Here is a 19,039-nt window from a genome sequence, read left to right on the forward strand (position 1 = left end):
TTCCACAGAGGTCTTCAGTTAACTCCCAGACCCCGGGCCTGTTTTTCATGGCTACAGAAGTGTCAGTCATGAGGCCCTTCTTTGAATGTGAATTTGCTATGACATTCCCATTCATAAGCATGAAGTTAAAATGGATTTTTTTTTTCCCTGTTAGACTGGCTACTGAATTTGTTTTATGAACTCACTCACTGATGAAGGAAAGAAAGGAAGATTTTTCTCTCCCCGACATTTTGGGTTAGCAAAAAAAAAATTTTTTTTTTTCCCCAGACAGCGTTTCTCTGTAGCCTTGGCTGTCCTGAAACTTGCTCTGTAGACCAGGCTGGCGTTGAACTCATAGAGATCTATCTGCCTTTGTCTCCTGATGCTGGGACTAAAAACATGCCATACCACTGCTTAGCCAGGGTTAGCAAGTATTTCTCCCTCCACACATAGACACTGTACTGTGGCAGGTATGAAAGCAGCAACCATTCTCAAGCCTTCCTTCTGGCACAGCACTTGGGGAGACAGACTAAAAGCAGGGTCCTTCGGGGACCTTGGGTTTTCATCCTGGAATACATGTTGAATTTGTATGTCACACCATCTCAACTATCATTACCACCTTTCCCTGGGGATAAGGCAAGTCCCACTGAGCTACGTGGCTTGGGCAGCGTCAGTGATGGTAGGACTCCCCAAGCCTCTTTCCTGCAGTAGTATTTAGAAGTTAGTTCGGGGGGGGGGCAGGGGGAATTTTCACAGACACTGAGGGTGGATGGTCATGGCCTGATGCCAACATCTCATGTGCTAACAGAAGAAAGGTTTGTGGAGTGGAGCTAGGACTCACTTCAGCTGCAGTATGACTACCATGAGAGCAACCGGAGGGCCTTGTTGACAGCTAAGGCAAGCAGACAGCTAGCATATTCTGAACAGGCAGGAATTCCTCAGGTCACAAAGCCTTGGACACATCTGACCAAAGCAAGGATCTTGGGGGTGCAATGCTTCTCTCAAACAACAGAAGCAGTTTGTATCTAGTACTCGGGCTCAACAAGTTTGCCCTTGTTCTGTTCACTAAAGCCTTCCCTAGCATTGTGTTAGTTGATTAGTTGGTGGTTTTGATTGTTTTTCAAAAAAGCAGGGTAAAGAAAAGGGAATGATTCCCTTTCTCTGGAGGACTTCTCGGAGTTTTTGCGATTCAAGCAGCTACTGTTCTAATACAACCTTACTGGGAGGTGGCTTGGTTGGTATAGTGCTTGCCTAGCCTGCACGAAGCCCCAGGCTCAATCCTCAGCAAGTCCCGTGGGTTAAATGTCCAGGGTTCCATGATGGCAGATCGCTAATTCCCCACAGAATTAAATATATGTGTGTGTGGGGGGGGTGTTGAGGGAGGGAGTAACAGTGAATTTCTGGTCACTCCTAAGAATGATATGAGTATCATCTGCAGGAAAATGGATAGAACAGGAAATCACGTTAAGCAACATGAACTGGACCCAGAATGACTTATTGCATGTTTTCTCTCATGTAAAGTAAAATATGTTAAATGTGTGGAATGTAGGTTGTATATATATATATGTGTGTGTGTGTGTATGTATGTATGTATACATATATATGACATATACATGACATGAGAATAGAAGAGGGACTGTTTGGGAAGAGGGTTAATGCAGGATCTCTCGAAACAGAACTACAGCCTGCTGCTGTCAGAGGCCAGGGAACATGAAGGTTGAGGCAGACAGAAAATAAGAGCTGAAGATGAGAAAGGAATATTATAAAATGCTATCCTTTCTACCGGATATAGCTGTGGCAATCACAAATGCACAGCAGTGGTGACCACCTGCACAGAACAAGGGATGGGGTGTCTCATAGGGCAGAAGCAGGAATGGGAGGGGCTGTAAGTGGAGGAGGTACCACAAGAAACTTCCCCAAACTTCAAAACTAAATTTTTTTTTTTTTTGGTTTTTTGAGACAAGGTTTCTCTGTATAGCTCTGGCTGTCCTGGAACTCACTTTGTAGACCAAGCTGGCCTCAAACTCAGAAATCCACCTGCCTCTGCCTCCTGAGTGCTGGGATTAAAGGCGTGTGCCACCATGCCCAGTCTAACTTATATACTAATAAAAACAAAACAAAACAAACAAAACAAAAAACTTAAATTCAGCAACATTGACAACCAAACAAAATATTAACAAGACAATGAGCATCACTGGAAACTCAAAACTTTTAATGGAAAGCCACACTGGGTACAACACTGTAGCCACAGAAACACAAAGCAGCTGTCAAAGCTATCTCTGGATTTCATTTATTTATACATGGCCTTTAACCAGCTGCCCCTGCCTCTGGGCCGGGAAAAATAGTACCAACTAAAAACCACAATAAACCAATCATAAAACAAACTCTTCTATCAGTGAGGCTATCGGTGAACATGAGAATGCAAACTCAGGAAGAGAAATGCCCTTGTTACTAGAAACGGTATAAAGGCCACTTCTCAAGGCATCAGCTACTGGCCTGGCAAATGACCAAGGCCAGAGAGCACGTGCCATCTGTCTTAGCAAGGACAGCGTGCCTATAAGACTGACTTGCCCAAGATCACCCAATCTCTGGAAACAAGTCTCTCTCGGCTCCATCTATTCCACAAGTTGTACCCTTCACTTCCAGGAGTGATAGCCATTTGGTGACCTGGCTTGTGTTTTGTGGCTGAGAATGACAGAACTGGGTGATGTAGCCTGCGTGGGTCCTGGTCAAGACTACACCTGAGTACTCAGGATTGTAAATTCTTTGGGTCAGGAGTCTGCAGCTCCTCTGCTCAATCCTGGCAGTACTAGGAATCTTCCAATCTGGCTTTGTTCTACAGGGAACTGGGTTCTTGTCCTGGGTACTTTTTTCCTTCTTGAATCTGCCAAGTTTCTTGGCTGGCCTTCTTGGACTCCTAGCTTTAGTGACTCAAATGTTGTTTCAATAGTTTTGAGTGAGTTCTGTCCAGGTCAGGTATTACAAATGGGTTCCACAGTATGGGCATGGGTTATCAATGTCTGTGGGTTATCAGTTTGTGTTGGAAAAGTCTGGTTATGGATTCAGCTTTAAAAAGGGGGGGCGGGAGTGACTGACTTTCGGTGATGTCTGATATGAGCACATGGTGAGAAGCTGCAGCAGCCTGTATGCTTGCCCTGCAGGTCTGGGTCAAAGGCCACCTGTATAGCTGGCTCTGATAGTGCAGGCCTGAAATCCTACCTACTCTAGAGGCCAAGGTAGAAGAACCAAAAGTTCTTTCGCCCGGGAAACTTGGGGAAGTCATCTCACATTAGTAGCGTTTGCCAGGTCTGTGCATGTTCATGTTGATGTGCAACCCTAAACACAGGACAATGAAAGCAGCTGCATAGAGGACCTTTCTCAAGTCTACTGTTCTCTCCCCAGCAACCTGTGAATGTGAGATCAAAACTAAAGCCCAAAGGCCCTGATGGCAGAAAGATGCCCAACTCCCCAACCTGACACAGCCTGCATACCTTTCACTCCACCCTTTGCCTGGGCCCCACAATGGCTTGTATTCCCAGGTATGGCGTACAATCTTTTTGGAAAAATGAGAGCCTTTCTCCTTCCACTGGGCAGTCAGATTAGGCAGTAATTTCCCTCAGTGACTAACAAACAGTACTTGGCTGAAGTTACCAGTCTACCTCCAGAAAGGCTCTACCTCTCTCTGTCCGGCTTTTATTTGCAAGGGACAAGACGCTTCTGTTCCAGGCACTGCTTGTGACTTTTAACACCATTCTGGCCTTGTACAATTCCCTCAGCAAGTGACTTTTACCACATTGTGCTTAACTGACAAGCAGTTCTAAGGTCAGGATAGTTGGTGTCCATGACAACTTAGCTGAGCAGCAGCTTCAGCCTCTCAGGTCATGAGGTCAATACACTCTTCCTGATGCCTAGAGCTCAGACAAGTTACATGAGAGATTCCATTCACCTGAGTGTTCCCAGTACCACTATCAGTGGGGAGCCCCACCAAGGGCCTGCAAGTACCACAAAGGGCATCGGAGGAAGACAACAGGAAACTTTTCTACACCTAGGTTGTCTTGGGGCAAACATCAGCACCATCACCATTTACTCCATGCCCTGAAACCTTGCCAATTACTTCAGAAGACCTGAACGATGATGGAAATGCAGGAACCATTGGGTGTTTCTTCAACAAGGCAAGTCTCCATGCGCACTCTTCCCTTCAGTGTGAGCTCAAGCACAGAACCAGACAAGGAGGCCCTCAGGCTGAATTCTCAAAGCAGGCCACAAGCAGCAGCGGGTTAAAGAGCCAGTCTTAGGCTGGGGTTTGGGGACTAGACATGCTGTTTCACGCCATCTGTGTACCACAGGCTTAGTAAGCTCTGTGGAGAGCAAGGGCTGACTGAGGGCTCTCCTGCTTCAGATTATCTACAGCCTATCTTAAGGAAGCACAGACACAACTGCTTCCTTCCAAATCTCGATGATTCTTTAGCTGTTCTTTCTTGTACCCTGTGATGATCTGCACACTAAGACACTCAAAATAACTTTAGCTGTGGTAGCTTGAATACTGAAGGAAATATACTTTCTACCCCTGCACACACACACACCCCCGAAACATCCCACAAGTGTGTGTGAGAGAGGGGACATGAAAAATGACTTTTCTAAGAGCGAAAACCTACGGAACAAAAATAATCGTCTCCAATGTAAATTTTACTATTTTATTTGTGAAAAAACTACAAGCAGAATTCATAAATAGACATTTCTATTTAAAGCAGGAAAATGATAAAGTGGCTTCTAATAACAGTCGTGCACATGCCAATAACAGGAATATATTAACATCTTTTATTTGCTAGACAAAGAGCAGTGTCCAATATAAATTTCCCCCAAACATTTAAGACCTGTGAATTTCTGACCAGTTCACAAAACCACTGACACTTTAGCATGAAGAGAAAACAAACCTAACAGACTGTCAGCTCTAAGACGGACGGAGCAGGAACTTCCAAAGCGTTATACAAGCCATCTTTCTGGGCAAATGGAAAATAGAGCTCGTATAAGACATTAACAAAAGTTCACGAGGGGAGAATATGTTGACATACTTAACAAGCATTCGCTATCTGTCTCCGACAAACAAAGCTAAGGAAATAATGTAACCATCTTTACACAGTAAATTAAGGTTACAAGTCATACACAAGAACAGAACTGCTTGCGCGTTAGAAACTGTTCAGCTCCATTGTCACACTCTAAATGTTGGCTCTTAAACCATTTTCGGTAACATACAAGCAAAGGTTATTATATATTCAGCAATTAATAAATTCTCAATAATTTAAGATACGGCAGCTTAAGAATGTAGACTGAGAATGGTCTTAATAAGGCAGGCGAGACATCTTAGTGGAGCTAAACTCACAGAAGCGTCTGCCAATGTTTTGAAGTATCCAGATCCAAACTGAAAGGTTTTGATTAAAGTATTCTCGTGGGTGTCAAGATGTCTTTTCCCCCTTCCCAACTGCATGACTCGGGCAGAGCATGTCAGCTCAGCTGTGTGCACACGAGTGTGAAAGATCATGTACTAAATGCACGGGAAACTTGCAAGCCTTAACACTGTGCTTCTTGTTTTAATCTTGCTTTCTGTGCCACCGAATACCAAGTATTTCTGGTCCTCTTAATGTCTCTTTGTAAGCTACACTAGTGTTTTTAACCTACGGAGTACTATAGCAGGGCAAACTGTAAATGCAGGAAGCTAATAGGAATTCCATTTCCAGAGTGCATGCCTGAGGGTGGCATTGTGTGACACTATCACCTCTCTCCCCCAACGCAGCCCATGACAGCCGAGACAGGGCGGCCAGGGACATCTGAATGCTTAGACTCCACCACTGCAGTTTCTACCTCAAGGCAAGTTCACTCCACTAGTTCTGAAGTGGCCCTTCCCTCCCTTCACCTCTCCTCATTCTTTAATTTATCATGGAGGCAAAACTGAAAACCCAAGACACCAGCGATGAATGAATTAGTAGCCTATGAGGAGCTGGTAAATCAGCCTTTTCCACTAATCTAAGGGGGGTCCAATCACTTTACATGAAACTCGTTTTGAAAAAGTACACAGTGTTTCTGAACAAAGTGCATACCAACACTTACTGGTTCAAAGAGCAGTGCAATCCACATGAATTTGGTGGCATTTAATTTTTTTAAAAAGTTAATTAAAAAACTTAGCAATTCCTTACACCTCTGGAAAATAAATATGGCTGACTAATTAACCCTCCCTGAGACCCTTAATAAAAGGAATATTAAAACTTTAGAAGGAATGTCTTTGCAATACCCCACTAATATTAAAATGTGGATTTAAAATTCATAGTCAAATCACTATGTATTATATATTCTGATGCTTACAGAAAGCACCTGGTTTCCTTTGGTTCATTAATAAATACTTTAAAAAGGTATTTAAAAAGGTAAGTACAGCTTGCATCCCAGACACAAGCACTGTTTTAAAAAGAGGGGAGCATTGTCCATGCGTCGAGAACAGGAGCCCATTGACAAATAGCACTGCCTTTGTGGACAGACTCCGGCGCATCAAATGACTGGTTTTAATGTAAATGTGAATGGAACCATTCCTGTTGGCTACTCAATTCAAGCTGTTAATATGTTCTTAACTTGTTGCCTCCACACGTAGAAATTCTTAAGCAAACCCGGTTCTTTTAACACCAAGATTTGGTGCTTCCTTACACGCTCTCCAATGAGTCCTTGAGTGTGACAAACTAAAGGAAGGTTAACACCATGCTTAACGTGACTCAAGCACTACAAACTCGGTGGCTATGAAGGTGAAGTCAGGTAGGAGAGATACCCTGAATCTAAGAGCAAAGCAGAGTCGCTCAGACTTGGGATGGGACGGGGTGATAAACTATCAGTGGTCTTTGACTATCCCCCACCCCTAAAATGGTAAAAATGAAAAACTTTCAGAGTTCAGTCAACAAAGAACACCTGTTCATTCACTCTCCTGGGAAGTGAGCTTTCCTGCAACCCGCCCATGTACCCCTGCGATCCTTTCCCACACAAGGAACTAAGAAATGACTCCAGAGACTGGAGGATCTCTGTGTCAGTCAGGTCTGGATGTGAGGTTGACAACCCTTGTTTAATAAGATGAGCCATAGTAGGTTTTAAGAAGAAAGACCAACAACTGAATTGGTAGGGTAAGGATTTGGAGGATGGGGTAGGGGTGGAGGAGCAAAACAGGCCATGATCACAAAACCCACAACTGCAATACCACAAGGAAAGTAGACCTGGGACTGCTTCCCTGGGTGTGTGGATTCAAAAATGCACTACCGCAACCCTAGAACTAAGAGACAGCTGCTAGATATGCCTCCGGGGTGAGCAGAGGTCTGGAAAAGGGCCGGAATTCGAGATACAGAACACCATATTTTCATGAGTGCTTAATAAAAACAGCAATGTTAACATGTAACCATAATTTACACGAATACTTGGCATTCTGGAGCTAGTCTTGTTACTTCCGAATGGTCAAAGCCCTCCAACTGAACCACTTGTCATTTGCCGATTAGCCCATTGCAAATGCAGGCTATCTGGAGCAGTCTTTAAATTTGAGATCACATTGTTTAAAAAATATATTTTTTATATTATCCAGTACTCTTAAAGACAGATCAGAGAGTCAAGTTCCCACGCAGGTTGGAACATACTTCATGTAAGACTGATTTTAATATTTCAGCACTTTCATAGAAGGGACTGTCCCAGATCTGTGTCAACTGTTCAATGTTGTATTCACTTCACAGTGTATCAAGCACCAGCGTTGCCATGGATTGGTTTCAAATAACCCTTTATATATAATTTTATATTTATATATATAGTTATATCAAAACTGATAGTACAGAGTATAGCTGGAAGAAAGAACTAAATTTAAGAGGATATGCTGACAGGATGGAGTCTGTGAACACAATAAATAAAAGTTCCCTCCCCCCTCCCAACCCTCTTCAACAAAACAGAAACAAAACCAGTTGTAATGTACATGGAAAATTGTGCACAGCAGATTTTTTTTTATATATATATATATATATAAAAAGTAGATTCAGGAGCACATCCAATTATAAATGATTGTTAGGAAAATCATATAAAACAATGGAATACATAAAAGTGTCAAGAGTAACTGTCAGGGTACGAAATTCCTTGGTAGCCAGATGCCCCCAGCAAGCAGAACCTCTCCTGGTAGCGTCACTACAAGGTCGTCCACAGTAGACTCTCCAGGGTGCAAGCAGCATGGGCAGGTGGAGGGTTTGAATCTCATACCCTGATTCATAGTTTCACAATTCCATGTGCAATCTCAGAAAGATTCATCATTTACTGCTGACATGTCGCCCTTTGGCGTGGAGGAGCGGGAGGAGCCTTTGTCTGTGCTCTCTGAGCCCGAGCTGCTCTGGTTCTGCTGTTCTGACCCTGCACTGGAGGTCACTGTGGAAGAGGATGTGGAGGAGGAGCGAGTCTTTTCCTTAAAGTCTGTGATAATGACGGTGACGTTGCCCACAGTTACTGCCAACTGCTGTGCGGTGCTCCTGTCCACATTCTTCAGCCGGGGCCTGAAATGCGTCAAGGGAACCATTTAAGAAGTGCCAGTATCAACACAAGCTTTCCTAGTCCTGTGCTCACAGACTCAAGCTGCCCACTAAGCTCTGCTCACCACTTTAGCGGTAAGAGGAACAATCATCAGCTAGCATACTGTGGATGGTGAATCATTTCAAGATGACCTTAAAAGGTCAGCAGCCTTCCCTCTAGCTCCTCCATCCATTTCCCTCAGTTCCCTCAGTCTAAAATCTCTCCATTATTCAGTAACCCTGGTCTTCTAACTTAGTACTTCTGTCCAGTTTCACTGTACCTCGAGGTGTGGTTTGTTTCGCTGGTCTTTGTTGTAGCGTTAGCAGATTGTATGCTGTTAGCTTCACTAGGAGGATCTTTCAGAATATCAGACTTTGGTCTAAGGGACAAAGCAAAGACCCAGAAAGATAAAAATAAGCCATCATTTAAAATATCTGATTCGAGTGCAAAATTGTTTGTAGTACCCAGAAACTTACTTTGTTTTCTTGTTGGTGTTTTTCTTGGTGACACTGGGGCTAATGTCCTTGTCTTTCTCTGGCTTTTCTTTGTCAGGCTTTTCGACTTTCTCCTTCTTCTCCTTCTTAGGGGGAGGTGGAGTGGCGTACTGCTGTGCCACCTGCTGTGCCACCAGCTGAGAATTGATGCGAGGTTTCCTACAACAGTCAACACAAGATAGAGCATTAACCACCTTGTGAGTACTTTAATGATTTTATTATGGCAACTGTCCAATAATAATCCAGTTTCAATGTTGTGTGTATACCTTCAAAAGGAGATCTCTATCATATGCACTTACGGTACATGTGCACACAACCCATATGCAACCATCTATTATAACAATGCTAAAAATGCTTCTTTTGAACTGTCACAATTATGCTGACAGCTTTCAAATACAACCACTGCAGAGGGCTAATCTCATTTTATTAAACGGACAGTGGTAATCCCTTGAAAAGAGAATGAAATTAGAAGTGTGACATTCACTCCTCAATCTAATTATTCTAACTGGGCCTGCTCCCCTGCAGTTGTGATTGGCATGGACAACCCATACAAAGCAATAAAAGGTAACTGTGGTTCATACAAACTCCCAAGAGGATGAAGTCACTGCTTAAAAAAAAAACCCTCACAGACAAGCAGTACATTGACTGTGCTGTAACAGTTATGTCTGCACCAATCCCCAGCTGACACGGGCTCTCTCACTGCTATTGTACATAGATTCTAAGTGGTGCCAAACACTGTCACAATGCAGGACCATTCACAGACCCAAACTCAGGGGAAGAAATGCTAGCCAATATTTCTACACACAGCAGCCCCTCCCCTGTAGCCAGATAACAGAAAAGTGATACATGTATATTCCCAAATATTACAAGGCAATAGTTCATCTAGTGTGGGAATAGTGGGGAGGGGAGGAAGGAGAGGAGGCGCAATGCAGGGAAGGCTTGTGTTCGGGTGGACATGGCTGGGGTGAAATGTTACTATTACTGACCACTGATAAGAGGAACCTGGAACAGCACAGCCAAGACATGCTGACTGTTAGGCAAACAAGCTACTGGAGCACCCCTCGAAAAGACATGATGTATTAGACAAACGGGGACAGATGCTTTTAATTCAGGTAAAGGTATAAGCTCAAAGAATATCTGCTATCAGCAACGCAAGCCTGGAACATGAGGCCAGTTACCTGAGAGTACAGTTCTCTAAGCAAAGGATAAAAATCTCAAGATCTCTCTAGACCTAATGCTGTGACAGCTCTTCGCCTGACGTGGTGAACCCCAACATAGTTATAAATCGTAATGTAAAAAACTGATTATGCGCCGGACGTGGTGGTGCACGCCTTTAATCCCAGCACTCGGGAGGCAGAGGCAGGAGGATTTCTGAGTTCGAGGCCAGCCTGGTCTACAAAGTGAGTTCCAGGAAAAAAAAAAAAACCTGATATGCAACCCAAGATAGGGTTTGCTGGACACCCCCCCCCAAAGGGGGGGGGGCGGATGAGCCACAGGCTGAGAACCACACTGCTCTAGATGATTAAGCTCTTGCCTCCAAGGATCCAGAGTTTCACTTTTAGGTGAAAAGGTTTTAACAAAGCAGCCCTACCTAACATGCTCCTTCAAAGAGAAATATGGCTATACATACAAAGACAATATGGAAGGCACTTCATAAACAAAGGAACAAAACCCAGCCTTTTTCAAGGATTGTTATCAGGCAGTGTAAAACAGGCCTGAAACAAGCTGCCCTATACTTTAACCTATTTGAAACTTTGACATTCAGGTGTCAAAAGGAAGTTTCAGTGGTGGTGGTGGTGGTGGGTGTGGTTAGGTGTGCTTTCCCTGCATACACAAAGCCCTGGGTTTGATCCCTAGCACTGCTGTTAAACCTAATGAATTTGAGGCCAGCCTAGACTGCATGAGGCCTTGTTCTGTATGGAAAAGCACCTTGATTTGAGGGTCCTTTCAATTAAGCCCACTACAAACAAACTGAACAGAAAGCCAAGGGAAGCACCCCATACAGAGACAGAACCAAAGGCACCCAAGTGGCCTCATGCTGGAACTTCAGTCAAGTTTTGTGGTGTCCTTTACCAGGCCACACTTAACACCTCAATGCCAAGTAAAAGGCATATAAATAAATAACTTTCCAGCCAGCCACTCCTACAAAGCAAGGTTGTAGCAAAGATGAAGGCACTGCATCAGAAATGGCAGTGGCGATAAGAGCCTGAGTGAGGATAGGGTCGTGTACAGAAGAACAGATGTTAGTAGCATGGAGATCAGAAATGGCATCTGTTCTGGTCCAAGCCGTGTGCGATGGCGTATGTAGCCTTACAGAATGAGATGAACAGAGACAGAAAAAGGGAGCTCCTGAACCTTCAAGCAACCTGTGAAGGCCAGGTACTGCACCTAACAGCACAACCTCCAGCTCCTCTCTACTGTAACTTCCTGGCTTCTCCAGGATACATGACTCCAAACAAGGGGTCATTGCTGAATTACTCACATGCTTTGGCCAACAGGTAAGATGTCTAAATACTTGAGCCAATGCTGGGCAACAAATGAACACATCAGCAAATATGCTCTAACTCTTCAGCACAGGCAACAAGCTTCATGGACAAAAACCCGTATGTACAGAGAATAAATGATGGTCCATTCATTCTAGCATAATAGGCACAACAGTGTGTGTGCAGGTAGTGATGTGCTGTTTTATACAAATCAAAAGGTATTAAGACTAGGAAACGGGGCTGGTGAGATGGCTCAGCGGGTAAGAACACCCGACTGCTCTTCCACAGGTCCTGAGTTCAAATCCCAGCAACCACATGGTGGCTCACGACCACCCGTAACAAGATCTGACACCCCCTTCTGGAGTGTCTGAAGACAGCTACAGTGTACAAATAAATAAATAAATAAATAAGACTAGGAAACATCACATTCGATCAATCTGACCTAGCTTCTAAAAGCACTGTTATTTGAAAATAGTGAAAATTTGAAAATTGGAATTGCTGTGTTCTAAATGTATGCATGGCTCTATAATCTAATTGACTCGTACTTTTATAAGCAACCCACCACTTTCTTTCTATCCCATTCAAACCCTCCAGTGACAATTTATTACTTTTAATAGTTGAAAGAAATACTTGCTACAAACTTGCTATAATACTCCACCTCCCCACCCCAGCACTTCACATGTTAAGGAACAATTTCATGACCTAGGGAAAGTGAAAACCCAGAATGTTATCTCATATTAAGGTATCCCTATGGGAAAGCACTAAATCCCCCCGCCCATTCCAAAAACATGTATATGCCCAGCCTGAAGACACCAAAGCACTTACATGCAGCTAATTTTCCTGTAGACAGAAAGGTATAACAACAGATGGGAATGGTGATACATTCAATATCAGGACAGACCAAATATGCATTTATAAACAGAACACAGTTAATAGAAAATACTTTACAAATATTTTATTTATTTCTACATAAATATAATTTTTGTTATATAAAGAAAATATTCTTTGTAAAGTGCCTGGTTATACTGAACTAAATAACTGATCTTTGTTTGAACTAGTCTCTGTAAAAGAATTTAAATTCTAAGTTGTGAACAGTTAAGACATTTTAGAGTGATTCTTGCATTTATCTGAGGCAATGTGATAGATAAGCTGTCTACCCCTGAAGCAGCATACACCAGACATGAATGGCCCTGGCTCTTATTAAGTACAACTCTTCTGTTGATTTAATCCTGATCCCTGACCCACGGTATCTTGAATGGAACCTATGACTCATGACTTCAAATTAAAACCAGCTACCTTCACACAAAGGTAATTTAAAATCTTCACCATATTTGGCCATACCTTGTAGGGTATCATTAATTTCTCTGCTTTCCCCCTTTCCCAATTCTAGGCTATTCTTTCATACCAGTATACATCAGAATCAAGAAAGCCACCGGGCTCTGTTAAATCTGTCTCCCACTACTAAATTAACTCTTTTCTCAACAGGCAGTGGTAGTGCAGACCTTTAATCACAGCACTTGGGAGGCAGGCAGATCTCTGAGTGAGGCCAGACAGGTCTACAGAGTGAGTTCCAGAACGGTCAAGGCTACATAGAGAAACCCTGTCTCAAAAAGCCAAGAAACACAACCAAACCATACATAAAGCCCTTTTCTACCAGATATTTCTCCTGTTGTCATACAGGTAATATGAGCTGTCTAGCGTAAAAGAGTACAACACTAGGGAAGCAGAGGCAGAAGGATCTCAGTGAATGAGGACAGCAAGTTCCAAGGACAGACAGGACTATATAAAGACAACCCTGTCCAAAAACCCAGAGTACAGACTGGAGTTGGACAGCCTTTGGGTTCCTCAGGCTGTTACAGAGCCTCAATAACTTTAGAGCACAGTAGAGTCACATTTAAGTTAATCTGGCCACAGTCATAATAAAATAAGAAAAGCTCACTTAGCTCTAGTAATAACATATATACATATGCAGCAAAATAACAATGATTGCTACTGAAAATGCACACAGCCAAAGCACCACCATCACAGCTACAGATGTGTGCTCAAATACTAGGAGTCAACAGAAAATGTACCTGAAAAGAAACTAGCACCCACCCTGCCCCAGGAAATAAAGACACACCCAGCTTCATTAAGCTATCTATCAACAGCAGCACCAAAGAGCCTCTCATGAACTTTCACTTGAGGATCTGGGGTTGGCAGACATTCAGTGGCTTCAAGGGAGGCTGCAAACTTCATCCATATTACATACACATTATTACATACTCATAGGGTACAGGTGGTCAGCCACTACAAGCTCCCACACAAATTTCCTTGACTAATTAATAAACAGTAGATGAATGGTCAATTCAAAGCTGTCATTCTGAACAATACAGAAATGTGTTCTAGGACCACACTATTTTGAATACCAGAAAAGCAGAAATGTAACTTTTCTATAACCAAAGAATTAAAATTTTAGGAATGCTAGAAGTAGTTCAAATTCTGGGAAACAATTTATAAACCAGCCTGACAAACACAGCCCGAAGTCTTAGCCAATTGATCCATTGATACAGGGGTTCTAAAGGACCAAGACCTTCTCTGGAGGGTCTAGAAGGACTTTTGTCCCCATAACTCTAAAATAAGCTGTCTTTTCACAGTTTTTCTGTTGTGTCCTGAGTTTACAGTGGAACATTTCCAAAGGCTGCATGGCATGTGGCATCATTTTTGACAGCCTGTATGTTATTCTATTCTGGTGCTACAAACATTTCTTCAACTTTAAATTCTGATCCGAAGTTCGGTGGATCTCAGCGCTTAGGAGGCACAAGCAGGCAGATCTTTAAGTCCAGGAATAGTAAGTACCAAGGAAGCTAGGGCTACCCAGGGGAAACCTCATTGGGGGGCTCTAGTTTTTAAGAGTATGGGGCTGCTCTGGCCAAGTATTTTATATGTAAGCATGGCGTGCCACAGGCAAGTCCCACTGCCAAAAAGGCAACCTGCAGAATCATTCAGATGAACTCAAACTCCAAAAAAAGAAACAGGCAACGTAATAATTATTGGTCTAAAGATAAAGACCCTGAACTTACTAAACACTAGCACAACTTTCCAATAGTGATTTCAGCCATATGTAAGAACAGCTTCTTTCCACTTGTTTCTTCCCTGTGGTACCTGTAGTACCAGGAAAACTGGCCACGCCAATGATTTTTAGCTAATGACCCATAAGTATACTCTCTAGGTCTCCATAGAACGTCTTCTATAGTCCATGGACAAAATACATTAAAAGAGTGTGCGTGGTTTTTTTCTTTTTTTTTTTTCGAGGCAGGGTTTCTCTGTATATCCCTGGCTGTCCTGGAACTCACTTTGTAGACCAGGCTGGCCTCGAACTCAGAAATCCGCCTGCCTCTGCCTCCCGAGGAGTGCTGGGATTAAAGGTGTGTGCCACCATGCCTGGCTGTGTGTGTGGTTTGTACCATGGCATGTATGGCAGTTGTCAGGACAACTTGAGGGAATTGGTTCTATCCTCCCATCATGTGGGTTTTGAGAATTGACTTCAAGTTGCTGGGTTTGGTAGCACATGTCCTTATTCACTGAGCCACCCTACTAGCTACCTAGACCTTTCTCTGAGTTTCTTTGGCATTTCATCTGGTCTGAGTGGTGTCAGGACTCTGCCCTTGAGTAGATTAGCCCAAGTACCCTAACAACAGCCTAAATTGACAGGACAGCTCCCATCTGCCCAACCTAACAGAGGGGAGGAAGGCCTACAGCAGCATCAAAGCCTTGGCTCAGTGTACTCTGCGATTCTGGGTTAAGTCACATTAGCTGGCCTGACTTATATGCCCTTGATGATAAAAACATTGACAGAGAGTAAGTGATCACTGAAGTTTCTTTAGCTTAGACACTGGCATTCAATATTTAATTAACACATCTAAGTGAAGTGCCTGCTCTTGAGATGTAGGCAGGTTTACAGCTTTACACTGTCAGCAACCTATTTAGCCTGTTTTTACAGTCAGCTATAACATGTTACAAATATTATACATGTTGAGTTGGATGTGAATCGAATCTTTTTCTTCCAAAAGGCATGCAAAACTACCTTATAAACTACAAGGACAACAACTCTCTAGGCAAATACAGTTTCAGATGCAAATAACCTTGATAAATCAAGTCTCCCTCCAAGAAACAAGACATTAAAGCAATCCAATCTGCGTGCAAATTACTTCATAGCTGTCAAAGACCCTATTTAAAAATCTATGTAACCATTTTGAAATTATAGTTCATTTCACTAAAATAAATACTTATAAAAACACAAAGGATCTGTAATTCTCTAAACAAATATAAAAGCTATTAGGCAATTTAAGGTCTAGTATTCATCCAACTATCTTCTGCAGGTAATGGTTCAATTAAGATTAAGGTATCTATCTTTTCAAATGTTTCCCTCAAACCTAACACTTAAAATTACCCCCAAACTTAAGTACAAGCAAATACCAGCTGTAAGAAGGCAATTTATGATTTAATGCTCATGCTACAACGGTTTCTAAATCACTGGTAATTAACACATCCTCTGCTCCACTTGGATGCTTACAGAAGGGAATCTTAACTCCTGGACTTAACACTCTCACAACTTTGCTAAAACTTTCTCCACACTGTCCATCCACACAAGCCTAAACTACTCTGGACTTTGTATTTTCCAATGCTGTCTTTCACCATCTATTTGCCTACCTTCTATCCCTTAGCTTCTGAGATACCTTCTTCAAGCTTACTTACACCCAAGCTCAAGGGCACGTGTTTCCCCATCTCTCTGGACAAGTAATCTGAGGCTAGGTTTTAGGAAGCCTTTTCTCTACTAAAGTATGAACAACTATAAGGCAGTACAGATACCTCTTCAATTTTGCATTATACCCCCAAATCTGCTTTGAAGAAACTTGGTGCTTACTACAAGAATGTATTTCTTCTAAAGTGGGGCAGTAGATGCTACATTAGCAGCAGCTTATCTCTGCATTATAATACTATACTTAACTGTCTGGGTCTCAGAGCACACCTCTTTAATATCTTCTATAGTGCTCTCTTGCTTTCCGTGAGGATAGTCTGTGTGCCCAAGTGCACTCTAAACACACCAGTTTGAGAAGGAAAATGAATAGAAGCAAGTGAAGGGAAAGAAGCAAAGAACTACAACAGCATGTTTAAAGGGAAGCAAAAAGTTTGGAATCCCAGCAGCATCCTCAAGTGTTTCTAATCCAATTTTGTACTGGACGAGGTACAAGCTCTAATCCCCAACCTCCCCAGTCACCTTCATATAACCAAATACTCAAGCACATTTCTACTTTTGCTCACAGGACCAGACAGACTTGGGCAATCTGCATCATACTTTTTTTTTTAAAAAGATTTATTTATTATAGGTAAGTACACTGTAGCTGTCTTCAGACACTGAAGAGGGTGTCAGATCTTGTTACAGATGGTTATGAGCCACCATGTGTGTTGGGATTTGAACTCCGGACCTTCGGAAGAGCAGTTGGGTGCTTTTACCCACTGAGCCATCTCACCAGCCCTGCATCATACTTTTTAAGTACTATGGCCAAGGGGCAAAAACTGTAGGAAGCTAAAGCCCTTCAGAAATGTTGATTCTCTGGCTCTCTGGCAAAGTAAAAAAGATCTACAGATTTTAAAAATAAAAATATAAATCCCCCAAAGTATAGTACACTGAATAAGTCTGCTTAGAGAACCCACACCATTACAAGGGTTCTGGTTACTCTGGTTTCAAGTGGGATTCCTACATGACCAGCAAGATCTCCAATTGCACGGGATTGGATAGCTAAACCTTTCACTTGTATAAAGAGATATTTGGATAAACGGAGTGATATTATATTGTATACATGGCTGTAATCACCTAGATATATTTCAACTCAGCATGTACTTAAAATCCAGTGCCTTCCTCAAAGCGTCCACTTTCATTCTTGATCAAGTGTCTATCAGGCTTTGGAATCTCTATACTCCACAAATGACTGGAAAAGTGTGTATGCAAAGAACTCCCCCCACCCTCTTAAATAACTGCCAGCAAACTTTTTGCAAAAACTGCTAAAATAACTCACCAATTTTCAAAGGCTATTAGTTTGACTTAAAGAAAAGTTGCAATGACACTGTGGTTCCCATATAATCCCTTACCTAGTGTTATTATCTTGTGTAGGCATGGGGCAATTATCTAAATTAAGAAAACTATAGCATCTAAATGATAACTGTTCACTGAACCATAACCCCAAAACCTCTGTGTTCCCCGTGCTCAAGCTTTTTTTCTGTTTGGGGGTTCAAATGAAGCCCTCATCACATTTTACTATTTTTACTTCTTACTGTCTTGCCTGCCAGTGGTAGCTTCTAGTCTTTCATGACCAGGAAAAATGTAAGGAGTTGCTTTCTAGAAATACCCTTCAGTGGGAACTAGAAAGAGGGCTCGGTAGTTAAAGCACTTGCTGCTTGTTCAGTAGAGAAATTCTGGACTTTACCAAGTTTCAGTCACTGAGTATCCACATATGGGTTCCCCTTGAATTAACTGCTGCAATGACCCAGTTAACTTGCTATTTGTGATCTTTCTATTAGTATGAATCTGTTAACTTTATCACACGGGATATATTTTCTTTGTTTTCTTTTTCTTCTTAAAGATTTATTTATTTTATTTATATGAGCACACTGTAGCTGACTTCAGACACACACCAGAAGAGGGCATTGGATCCCATTACAGATGGCTGTGAGCCACCATCTGGCTGCTGGGAACTGAACTCAGGACCTCTGGAAGAGTAGTCAGTGCTCTTAACCGCTGAGTCATCTCTCCAGCCCCATTTTGTTGTTTTTAAAATCTCATATTATTATTGTTCTTCCTTGTAACTCTTCTAAGTTTTTGCCTTGTGTGCTTCTGAGTGTGTTCCAAAGTCTAAAGTTAATAAATACCGAATGGTCATTAGATCAGCTAACATTTTTAAGCAATGCATTATCTAGAGGAGAAGTAAGACCATCCTAGCTAATCTGGGGGTACAAAGTGATAAACGAGCCTTCTACCCTGGTAGCATGAGCACGACCAGAAAGAGACTAATGTTTGTGCAACAAGAAGCCTGAATATCACATCACGGGAACATCTATAGCACTGATCAATGCCCCTAACACCCAAGAATACTGTGTTCAAAAGCCATACTTGATCAAACAATATGTAGCCAAAGGTAGAACTGTCAAAAGAACTAAGGATAGGTTTTAGTTGTATGAACTGCTCTCTAAATATAAAATACCTTCTGGAATCCTGTGAATAGAAAGAGGGGAGACCTTTCAGAAACTGAAGCTTTTCCCTCAGGAATAAGGGCTCAAAAGCTAAGACTTAGTTCGTGTGCCTAGAAAAGCAAGCAGCATATGTTGCAGAGAGGAAACAGAGAGCCCAGGGAGCTTTAGTCCCTCTATAGCTCAGGGCTAACTCCAAAACTATTCATTCCTAAGCAGCTATCATTCACTCAAAAGCAGTAAAGGAGGCAAAAGACAGAAGGGTACTGCAATTTGCTTGACTTGGTCACCACTCTC

The 19,039-nt window shown here is 42.4% G+C and overlaps 1 protein-coding gene across 1 annotated transcript in view; it reads right to left on the reverse strand.

The window, feature by feature from the left end:
• Positions 1-4,659: 4,659 nt before the first annotated feature.
• The window catches only part of Rybp (RING1 and YY1 binding protein), a 56,403-nt gene continuing 42,023 nt past the window's right edge, over positions 4,660-19,039 (reverse strand). The window contains exons 3-5 of the mRNA XM_021190589.1: positions 9,018-9,194; positions 8,822-8,920; positions 4,660-8,525 (exon numbers count right to left, since the gene is read on the reverse strand). Coding sequence (XP_021046248.1) covers positions 8,273-8,525; positions 8,822-8,920; positions 9,018-9,194 — 529 coding nt within the window. The 3' untranslated portion in view covers positions 4,660-8,272. The remainder of the gene's footprint in view (positions 8,526-8,821; positions 8,921-9,017; positions 9,195-19,039) is intronic.

The sequence above is a fragment of the Mus pahari genome, chromosome 2 (assembly GCF_900095145.1).
Source record: "Mus pahari chromosome 2, PAHARI_EIJ_v1.1, whole genome shotgun sequence".
In the NCBI taxonomy this organism is placed as follows: domain Eukaryota; kingdom Metazoa; phylum Chordata; class Mammalia; order Rodentia; family Muridae; genus Mus; species Mus pahari.